Below are 11636 nucleotides of genomic sequence, written 5' to 3'. Positions count from 1 at the left end.
ATTTTTTTCTTTGAACCTTCTCTTCCCATTTCTTATACCAAAATAAATTTTGAATCATATTAATTAAGATTAATTAGCTGGGTAACAGAACATATCTTCTAATAAAATACCATGTTATTTAATATAAATGATTTTTTTTTCAAGTGACATTAATTATAAAGTATTATTTTTATTGATAGTGAGAAGAGGTTTATTTAACTGAAATAATTACTGTATTTGAATAATTATTTTCAAAGTTTGTTAAAAACTTCAGTTAAAGAAAAAAGTTTAAACTAATTTATATAATATTAAAACAAACTTTCAGATAAATTAAAATATTTTATGTTTATTCTATTAAGAAAACTTACTATTTATTCGTTTCTACAATATTCAAACATAATATTCAAACTAAAACCCGTTAAACAAGCATATTAAAATTTAAAGACTTAATTATACATACTGCTATTTTTATCACTTAATATTCTTCTTTTATTATCAGTTTTTAAATTTTTAATGTTTAATTAGTCTGTTAAATTTGTAATAAGATTACAAAGTATTCCAAACAAATTTTTAAAAACAAATCATAACTATTGATTTGAAAAACCAATATTACTATTATTATATTGTTGTAAATGACTATATATCATATAGTTAAACACAAAAATAAATGTCAAAAACATTATTTCACTTATATTAAATCAAAGTTATTTAATAAAAAGTAAAATAAAATGTGAAAAATTATGTGGGTACATTTTTTTCCAAACTTTATGAATGGTTCAACACGTGACCTATAAATAACATATATTTATTTCATAATTGGTCCCGTTTTTGTTACTTAGTGATTTGGTTAAACTTATAGTATGAAAAACATTTAGTTTATTACTTCAAGAAAAAAAAATATCTCAAATTAAACATATCCATAATATCCCAGAAAATTCATCCAAATTGTAAAATAAAATTTTCATATTAGTAAAATATCAGCTATTATTCAGTAATATTTTCAAATGTTACCTGACCAATTTTAAAAGATTATAATCAATAACTATTTTTTTAAATATATCTGACAAATTTATGAAGTAACACTTATTAAATTATAACATTTCATTGGTGAGTATATAAAATTAGTATGTTGAATCTTTCACAATTTCTCTAATGATAGCATCTTTAAATAAATAAATAAAATAGAAGAGGGGCATGAGTATTATTTAAATCATCCACTATGATTATGATTGTAAATAAACAATGCATTTACTTCAACGATTGATATAATAAGAATACTAATTTTTAAAGAAAAATATTGAGTTGATTCCACGCAGAGAAAGAATATACTAATAGATGGCTTCAAATACCAATAATTTATGGTTTATAATATTTTTGCACATTCTTCTTTTCTTCTCCACCACGTCTTCTTTCACTTTCTTAATATAAGATCTATCTTTTCAACATTCTTATAAGAAAATCTCTCATAAGTCTATTAAATTAAATATTTGAAATAATCATGGTGATAAGAATTGTTAAATTTTTTTTATTATATAATGTGACATTTAAAACATGATAAAAATCATGTTAATTTAATATGTTATCTGAATTTCCTAAAAAAATAATTATTTTTAAATTAAAGATATGAGTTTTATTTAAGAATATAAATTTTAAATATTTTACCTAATGTTTAATAGAAAGAGTATTAGAAGATTAATGATTATTCTATAATAAAATCTTAATTATATAAAATATATACTACGTTTTTTTTATCAATTTAATTCTGTATTTTACTATATTTTTTAGTATGAGATGTGCCAGTATGTTTCTTTTCATATTAGCTACTTCCACGTTACTTTTCTTAATTTTTAATAACTTATTTTATTTTTAATTTTAGTTTTTCTTTTAATGCATGTTGAAATTTTTCAGCATCTTTGGTGTCACTTGGTCCAATATTAATGTTCACTTTTAATTTTCTTCTCAGTTAACTATTTTTATTTTTTTTATTATACGGTACAAAATACTTTGTGTTCGTACATTCAACAGTATATGAAGAGATAAAATAAAATGAAAAAGTCATGAATAAACTTTTATTAGATAATTGTGAAAAAATGATAATATTAAAAATTATATATAAAATTTAGAAATTAATTAATTATTTCAATTATAAAATTTAGAAATTATATATTAATTAATTAATATTAGTTTTTTATAATTATATATAATGAGGAATATACTTTTTATTTTATTTTTTCAATTTTATTCTATTAATTACTAATTTTTTAATTTAAATAATTATTCATAATATTAATTATAATATTTTTATTTAATAAAAAAATTATTTAATTTATAACTATATTTTTTTGTTTTAATTATTGTTTTAAAATTTTAAATAATTTATAGATTTTTTAAAAAATATTACAATCATGTATTTATGCTGGTAATAACAGTAATGATGATTATAATAATTAGGATACGGTTTTTATTGCTCTAACGTTCTATACATTAATTTTGTGTAATAAATACTGTCAAAATTTTATTTTTTATTTATTTCAAATCATTTTTTATTTGTGCACGTTTTGCTTGTGGAAGGGCCACATATAAATTGCTGCCAAATTCAAATAACCCATGGGAGGCTATTAATATTAATTGTAATTGTGAAATTATTTTGAATTGCTTAATAATGAAATTTTTAGGTAATTGTTAAATTATTTTGAATTGGTTTCTGTTGTCATTGTCAACATTTATTTCAAACTTTTAGTTTTAAGTTTGTTTAGTTAAAAAGTTTTATTCAAACTACTGAATTCATTAACTATTTTCTTAATAATTGAATTTTTTTAATGCAAAATATATTAAAATAGTATTTTGTTACATATGATATTATATATATAATTAAAAAATTATATGATTTTTTAAAAGTATACCTCCTTTACATATATTTATGTAATAATAACTAGTTTTTAAAATATAGTTTAATTATAATATTTGAAAATAACTATTTTTTATTAAAAAATATTGAACTATTGTTTTCACTGGTGAATATGAAATGATTTGTTTTGATTGTCGCTGCTTTTCTAAGAAGGTTTGACTTGGAAAAGGTTCGAAAGATCAGAGTTACGAAAGAACAGCGTTAAGATAAATATTCTATTATTTCACGCAATAATTCTGATTGGTCACTAGTTTATTAGCCTGTTAAACTTTCGTAATAAATAGATTTATCATGAACTTCACTTCGTCTATAGTTCAACAATTAATTATACTAATTAAAACTCCTATATTTTATAATGAACAAAGTTTGTTAAATGTGTTTTATTTTTCTTTGTTCAGTTGTTGTCTGCACAGTTTGATTAAAATAAAATAAAAATAATAATAACTGAATAAATAATAAAAAAAGACTGATACATTTTCTTAATTCAACAAATAAAAATATTAACAATAAAATTGAGATTTTTCCATTTAAATTTTTCAAGAGATAAAACATATCAACAACGTATGATTAATACAATTAGTGTCCGGTGGAAACCCAAGCATACTTATGCACAGTATGTCAGTTTTTTTTTAAAATATATTTAAAATTAAAAACAATAACTATTAATTTAAAAAAAGCTAAAAATATATATTATATTATATTTATACAATAAGAACAGTAGTAACTTTTCATTATAATAACTACTATTTATGATGTAAACTCTTTTATAAATCACAAAAATTAGTTATATTTATAAAGAAAAAATTATTATTTATTTTGTATTGGAGAAAAGTAAAATAGAAGTCTCTTGGGTTGAAGTGGCCTCTTAATAAACGTGGCCACATCTTTCAATAGCTATCGACAGCTGGCGTTATGACGTGGCACTACATAGACATCTCATCTTAAACCACGTGATGTTAACTTCTCTTCACCTGAAAATCAGTACCACGTGTCTTCTCTCCTTCCTATCCTACCTTTTCCGCTCGCCACAAGCGCGTGGGACCTACTTTCTTAATTATTTTTATCATGCATACCTGATACCAATATTGTATCACCAATTCTTATCTTTCAAATAAGAAAATAAGAAATTCATCTGAAAAAAAAAAACAAATTAACATTAAAATTTGGTGTGTTTAAAAATTTAGATGATGTCTAATTTGGAAGGTAAAAGGAGAGAGAAAACTGTGTGTGCCCAATGTTTGTGAAAACTGTTTATTCTCAATGGATTGATTTGGATGAGGTATGCATGTTTTTTGTTTATTGTTAACTTGTAGCGTGCATTTAGAAAAGTAGATAAAGTTTTATTCTTTGAGACACTGTATCAAACAGGTGGTGAACACTTTGAATAGTATATGGCATCTTCAACTTCAGAGGACTTCGTCACGTTTGAAATGACCCTAATTCAAGAAATACACTGCAACACAGAGACAATAATTGAGAAGTTGGAGAGACAAATGAAAAAAAAAGGAGTAACATGTCAAAACAAAGCTTTTTATTGATTCTTTTCACATGATAATAATGGAGGAGTAGTGGATGATGCATTATTCTTGAAGAATTTGAGATGATGAGAGTGAAGAGTAATATTATGAATTCAATTATTAGGAATTAGTACTATTCAAAAGAAACAAAAGAGGATTCAATTCAACCTCATCATTCATCCATCACCACATACATACTTTTCAACTACCATGCATCAAACCCTACAATTATGTATCATTTGGGTTGCCATAAATTCAAAGTCATGTCTTTACTATACTTAATATGGATACCAACAAATTGAAGTTGCTTTTGCATCTTATCCCTATTCACAAATAGCCAAAACCCTAGCTATGCACTTGCTATCTATACCAACAAATTAGTACTTTGTGTTTTTCAAGAAATTTGCTGCATCAGGTTGGAATACTCAGTCCATAATTCATTATTCCCTTTCTTGTTTTAAATTATTAGTAGAACATTTGCCCAATTTTATGGTATAACAAAAGAGCTTGCAAATCAATGTTTATCGAATCAATTAGAAAAACTCCTTTATTTCTATTTTAGACTTAAGGGTGTGTATTTGGATTTCTATTCAAAACTATGGAATGGACTTGCAATATGAAACTATGACACTCATAGATTAGGTTAACCATATTATATATATATATATATATATATATATATATATATATATATATATATATATAAGTACAAATAATTATTTTTATTTTATTTCGTTTTGTACCATATATTTATGTCTATTTTATATTGATAAAATTTGTGTACAGATCTTTTAATGAGTTTGTGTTGTAATTGATAGTTTAATTTTTAAGGTGTTACAGTACATTAAATAAAGACAGACACAGTATATTTCTATTTAAAGTGTCATAAAAAGAAGCTTGTTATGATATTATTAATCATTTGTTATTATTTTTTTTATTTTCCCTTCTTAATTGGCATTTTAACTTGTCACCTTTACAGATTTTGTAATAATTTGAAATCTTAATTTGTTGAAGCAAATCCAACCACTGCATCAAAGTAAGTGGTCTCATATAAATAACCACAAACAGAGTTGCTATAGTGAACAGTTTTTAACTTTGTATATAACCTTTATCCTGTTTTGTTTTGTAAGGTTCCATAGAAAACTGTTTAGCAACCTCTTATATTCAATATTTAACAAAAGTGGGTAAGCATTATTCAGCAGTTGTTTCTGGATTATTGCTGTTATACTATTAGGCCGTGTTTGTGTTTAAACTATACAATCTAATAAAATAATTTATTTCTTTAAAATATTAAAATAAAATAAAATAAAATACTTGTTTGATAAAAAAGAAATTTAAAAATGAAATTGAGAAATTTCAAGAAAGTATTTCAAAAAATAAATTTGAAATTCACTAAAAAAATGAAATTTCATTTTTTTTCATTCCACTATCACTCTAAACGCGATGATTGATCCAAGTCAATCCATGATGAAGGTCGAGCTGAGTTAGTTTAGGACAAAGGTCGAGCCAAGTCAACATGGGTAGATGGTTAAGTTGAATTGGCCTAGAACGAATGTCGAGTCAAGTCGACAGAAAACGATGATCGAGCCGAATCTGGATTAATTCGGTTATATCTTCGGTTCAGGTCCATAATGAAGGTCGAGTTGAGTCGGTTTGGACTAAAGTCAAGTTGTACCGACCCAGGTCGAAGGTTGAGTTGAGCCATCACGTGTCGAAAGTCAGATCGAGTTGGTCTAAATCGAAGGTCGAGTTGAGTCGTCACTTACCAATGATCGAGCAGAGTCGGTCCGAGCTGAAGTCAAGCCAAGTTGGTTCAGGTCAAAGTTGAGCCAAGTCTGATCGAGCTAAAGTCAAACCGAGTCCATTTGGATCGAGGTCGAGTTTAGTCGATTTGAGCCGAAGGTCGAAACAAGTCAACCCGGTCCAAAGGTCAATTCAAGTTAACCTAGATTGAAGGTTGAACCAAGTTAGCTCAGACCGAAGTTGAGCGAGTCAATCCGTGCCAAAAATTGAGCCTAGTCGGTCCAAGTTAAATCTTCATGAATTGATCCCAACTAAAAGTTAAGACGAGTCATCCAGAATCAAGATCAAACAATATCAAATCAGGTTCAACAAAAATTGAGTTTTTCTTAAAATTGAAATTAAATTACTTTATTCAAACAAAAAATAAATCTAAAATATTTCAATTACTCGATGTAAATAAACGATTTAATAAATAAATAAAATTCAACTACAAATAATTCAAATATCATATATTTCAATTTAAAATTACACATTCAAATATAAGGTTAAAGTTTTGTAAGTTTTCGCAGTGAAGCATTGGAAATTTCCGATTGGAACATGAGTCTAGTTCATATTAGGTAAAATTAAAAGAATTTAATACCTCGTAACTAAGATGACATATAAGTTTATTATATTAAAATTTGTAATTAAATATAATGTGAATTCTTTATATAAATCGGACTCGTATGCAAGTGACTTGAATGTTTAGTAGTATTTAAACAATTGAGAAGAAAAACTTTCGTTCTCTTATTTTGGGACTTCCTTCAAATTTTCTTTGTTCTGTTAGGTTCAAATTTATCTGAATTTTATAGTTGAACAGGCTTCTATATTCATTTATGGTGGAGTGTATTAATTTTTGTTTTCCGTCAAATTTAAGAGCAGTGATTACATAAAATGCCCCCTCCATAAATGTGTGGTCCTGATTATTAGATCTATGATTGAAGATGAGAAACAAAATAAATCTATAGAGAGATGGGGAAAGGGACTTGTGCAATGTGATCCACGTTGCTTTTACTCATCTCATTGTGGAGTGTTTCTTATAAGTTATAAACAAAACTATTATTTTATTCTTTTGGTGATTTCATGAACAGAAAAATCTCAATATAAAAATAATGAATTTTTTTTTTGATCTAGCATCATTACTTGTTCTGGCTAGTATATGTTTTTTGTGCTTAGATGTTCATGTTTTGAAAATTGATGTAAATTTCCTTATATTTTAAAATGTGTTGCTTAATGGAATTTATCTCTAATTTAACTATACTAAAGAGCTTTTATTATTATATTAAGATTGTGAATTTATGTATATTACATGAATTAAGTTTAACTTGTTTTTATCATTAGAAGAATATTTACTCTCACTTTATATATATTCTCACATATATTATATTTTGATATTATTTGTAGTCAACATAAATCTTGATTTATAACCATCTTATTTTTATATAAAAGTTAAAAATTTCCGATATTACTTAATTACACACTACATTTATTTACAAGAAACACAAAATAATACTTTGAAAAATATGTTTTGTTCCTTTTCAAAGTTTAATTTAGTATTTTATTTTTTCTTAATTTAGATCTTCGTCTATTTAATTTTAAAATACATTAGTGTTATTTAAATTGTTTCATATTTATAGAACGACAACTATATTTTTTTCTTTTATTAAATAAAACAAATTAGAATTAGAATTAATAAATATAGAACTAATATACTTGCAATTTAATTTTTCACAAGAATTATACTAAAAACTTATTTCTTTTTCATCGTAATTATACTTAGAAGTTAAATTTTCACAATAAACTAATTTATATTCATACTTAAATTTAATATTTAATAATAACTTTTTACTTTTGGAAAATTCAAAATTTGATCAAACTGAGATATTTTTAACAAAGTTTGAGGATTAGCTTATTAATTTAAAAATATAATAACCAAAACTAAATTTCTTACACATACATACATTTAAATTGTTTTTTTTTTTCCTTTCTAGAATATTACATGGATACAATTGGTTTACTTATTAAGGTAATGGATGAAATTGTGAAAGTTAAAGGAAAAACATTTCAGTCAAGGAAAAAAACCTCTAGACGGCAGCGTTTTGGAGCTGAGGAACGTGAAGACAAACCCTTGTGACATTGGTGAAGCAGAGAAAGGGAACAGAGCTCGCAAGAATTTGGTGCTACTTCTGAAGTCTGTCGTGCTTAGGTCAGTGAATCTGCATTCGCGCGATTTGATTATTATTTGATTTAAGGGGTGCATCTATGGAATTGAACTCTTTGTTGAACTCGGTTAATATTTGGGAAGAATATTACAGTGCTCTTGTGAAAATCAGTTTCTGAATGCTGATTTTTCCTAATTCTTTGCTGCATGTTTTATGGACTTGTTCAATTGTGTAGTCAATTTTGGAATTTTAACTATGCGGTGTGTGTGCGCCCGCGCGCGCGTTGGGTTTAAACATTGATCCACTGTAGTGCAGTTCATTCTACTACACATATTTGTTCTTGCTATTTATTTTTCTAATTCCCAGGTTTGTAAAATTGCAGCTAATTTGCGTTCATTTCCTTGTCATACACCTGCACTCCCTGCAGATTGCTATTTCTCCGTGTGTAGTTTTTGTTTCAGTAATTGGCAAATCGAGAGGCACGATTCGTGTTTCATTGCTCCACTCAGTCACATCATATTTCTCAGAAGTCTTTTTGTCCTCCCCTTTTTAGGTTCATATGGCTTTGCGAGGGGTTTGGCAACTTCACAAGCTGATTGTTAGTTACTGCGACTGGGGAGGAAGTAGCAGAGGTATAAGGTACGAACGAGTACAATTTTTTCATATCTTCAATTCTATCGTGTCTTATGCTCATATTCATATTTATGTTCTTGGCAACAGTGAATTACTGGATTTCTGCCTATATTTGTAATGTTGCATTTAACCTCTTAGATAATGTTTGTGTGTTTTGAAGGGATGGAGTCGAATGGTTCACGAATGATATGTGATTTTTTGTTACTAGATGAATATTTGAAATTCCTTTCAGGACTTGACAACTGAATTTTTTTACTGGCTTGCATAACTTGCATCTAAATATATGATAATATTAACGATTTTCAAATCAGGCTTGTGCTCTTTGAAATAGATGTCGTAACTTTATCTTCGTTCTTTGATGTTTAATTGCCAGTAAAATTTAAGTGTTTGCATTCCTTTATTCTGCTTGTTTGAGTATAAAACCCTACATGATAACTGAATAACTGAACTTTATATTTGGCATCAACATTCGGTGTTGCAAGGGAGAATTTTATGAATTACAATTAACAGCTCGTTTTCGCTTGTTTGCCATATTGGCTGTGATTCTGACTTCATGCCAATAACAGCCTTTTAACAATGAAATTAGAAAAAAGTTAAACATCTATTCTACTTCTTGATAACCATACTTCTCCCTCTTATCTTCTTTGCACTATTACTGAAAATTTATTGGATAGAACGACTATAATTGTCACGTTTGTTTACTACTTTGAATAGTGGACTCTCAATACAGTTTTAAATATTTGAATAGGGCATTTATGGAGTCTCAGTTGCCAGTGTTTAAGGAGAAGAATCCTCAATTAGAGGTGGTCACTGAGCTCATCCGTGGCCAGCATCCTCATCTGAAGGGTTTTTACAGTAAGTTTGTTGTGCTCACCTGTAACTGTGTAACTAATTTCCTTTTCTTAGTTTCATTGACAACTCTCCGTGCAATGTTGTACGGGATATTGAATATTGGGGCGGTATGAAGGCAATAAGAAAATTATGCTCAAATTTGTAAAGATGAGATTGTTACACTGGATGAGTGGTACACAATACAAGATGGGATAAAATATGTAGTAGAGCAAAGATTTGGAGTAGCACCTATTATGGAAAAGATGTTATAGTCTTGCCTTATGTAGTTTGGCATATGGGAATAATGAAATTGGATTAGATGGAAGGTAGTTCAATATTTAGAGATAGAGGAAATCCAACAAAAGACTATAGGGGCAACATTTAGAAGAGTTTAGATTAAATGGTTTATCATTTGCTATGATTTAGTAGGATCTAATGGTGCTGTTGATCCATGTAGCCTACTCCACCTGGTTGGAAAATGCTGTTGTTGTGATTGATGATTCTTTAATGAAATGCAGAGAACAAAAACCAGCGAGTGATATGTGTGAAGAATATGGATCCAGAAGACATATTTTTGCATGCATCTAGACTAAGGAACGCATTGGGCAGAAAGGTAGTGAAATTGAGGACAAGACATGTAACCAAACACCCTAGTGTGCAAGGTACGTGGACAACTGCTATGAAATGTTAAGGTCCAGGTATATGAGAAAGTTACCCTTGGTGTATTTGACAAGATTTTCCTTCTCTTCCGGTGATTTAATCAGTTTGTGAACTGGTGAGAGTAAGTTCTTATCTTATCTGGCGCCATTTCTAGTCAATAGTTCATATACCTTTTTTGTGGTTATGTTGTTTGCTTCACCGTGCTGAGGCTAACGAGATAGAAAGTGTTTTTATGTTTTTCTGTTCCCTATAAAGCTCTGCTATGTTTTAGTAGAGGGAATGTTGCAATCGGGTATTAGGCCAAATGAAGAAATGTTTACTTTTTAAAAGGACCACTTTTGGATTCAAGATTTTCACGTTAGCAGCAGTGAGGAAGTATAAAAATAAGTGGTAAATAAATAAATCTTCTAGTAGCTTATTCTTGTATTTTAAGAGCGTTTGTAAAGTGCTTGGAAATTTGATTTTGAATCATGTTAATTTTGTAAAATGAATTTTAGTTGAAGTTGAAAGAATATACAGTCTTTAATTGAAAAGTGATTCTACAAAGTGAATAACTTATTTCCCCAAGTCCCAACCAAAACGAAGCTTACTTTTGGACCTAGCAATCGTATATGCAGCACGTGTGTTTGAAGTGAAATAATTTATATTTAGATTTTTTTTTTTGTTGGAAAAATGATTTAAGTTATAATGTTATTTGGCGTCAAATTCCCGAAATTAGTGCAAGAACAAATAAAAACTTGTTTGTCCAAGTGTTTCTAAGTTCCCTTTAAAATCTTGTATGAAGATAGATGAAGTAAACGGAACAAATGTCTCCGGGTTTCATTTCTCTAAACAAGAAATAAACTTAATAGAAAAAGAAGGACCATTCCATTGTTTACTACTATTTTTTTCTTCATTCAAATTTAGATGCATAAGATCAAACAAAGTTTTACGTTATAAATTGATTGTTTTTTTAGAAATGTTTACATAATTAAATTAATGATAATGTAAAAATTGAAGTTATATCTCTTTTCGTTCTTGTGATTTTCTTAAAATAACATAATAATATTTTGGTTTAATTATGTCTTTGGTCCCATTTTGGAGTCAAAATCTCAAATTGGTACTCGTATTTTTTAAAATCTCAAATTCGTTTCCTTTTTATTTTAAAAGTCTCAAGTTTGTCCT

The 11636-nt window shown here is 27.2% G+C and overlaps 1 protein-coding gene across 2 annotated transcripts; it reads left to right on the top strand.

Moving 5' to 3' along the window:
* Positions 1–8239: 8239 nt before the first annotated feature.
* LOC114167075 (large ribosomal subunit protein mL43-like) lies at positions 8240–10807 on the top strand. 2 transcript variants are annotated; one of them, XM_028052005.2, is made up of 4 exons: positions 8240–8392; positions 8902–8987; positions 9730–9836; positions 10331–10807. In XM_028052005.2, the coding sequence occupies exons 2-4, from the start codon at positions 8908–8910 to the stop codon at positions 10501–10503; spliced, it is 360 nt and encodes a 119-aa protein (XP_027907806.1). In that variant the 5' UTR covers positions 8240–8392; positions 8902–8907; the 3' UTR covers positions 10504–10807. The 2 variants fall into 2 exon arrangements, with proteins under 2 accessions (XP_027907806.1, XP_027907807.1); XM_028052006.2 differs by lacking the exon at positions 8240–8392 and having other exon boundaries at positions 8883–8987.
* The last annotated feature ends 829 nt before the right edge of the window (positions 10808–11636 follow it).

This window comes from Vigna unguiculata, chromosome 10 (assembly GCF_037176805.1).
Source record: "Vigna unguiculata cultivar grain cowpea cultivar isolate G323 ecotype 2 chromosome 10, ASM3717680v1, whole genome shotgun sequence".
In the NCBI taxonomy this organism is placed as follows: domain Eukaryota; kingdom Viridiplantae; phylum Streptophyta; class Magnoliopsida; order Fabales; family Fabaceae; genus Vigna; species Vigna unguiculata.
The sequence above is the reverse complement of the archived record's forward strand: the minus strand, read 5'-3'. Positions and strand labels throughout refer to the sequence as shown.

Bases quoted from the DNA above. Each gene is read 5' to 3' on its own strand.
- LOC114167075 (XM_028052005.2), top strand. From the start codon at position 8,908: ATGGCTTTGCGAGGGGTTTGGCAACTTCACAAGCTGATTGTTAGTTAC. The intron at 8,988-9,729 runs GTACGAACGAGT...ATATTTGAATAG, and splicing joins GGAAGTAGCAGAGGTATAAG to GGCATTTATGGAGTCTCAGT. The intron at 9,837-10,330 runs GTAAGTTTGTTG...AATGAAATGCAG, and splicing joins TCATCTGAAGGGTTTTTACA to AGAACAAAAACCAGCGAGTG.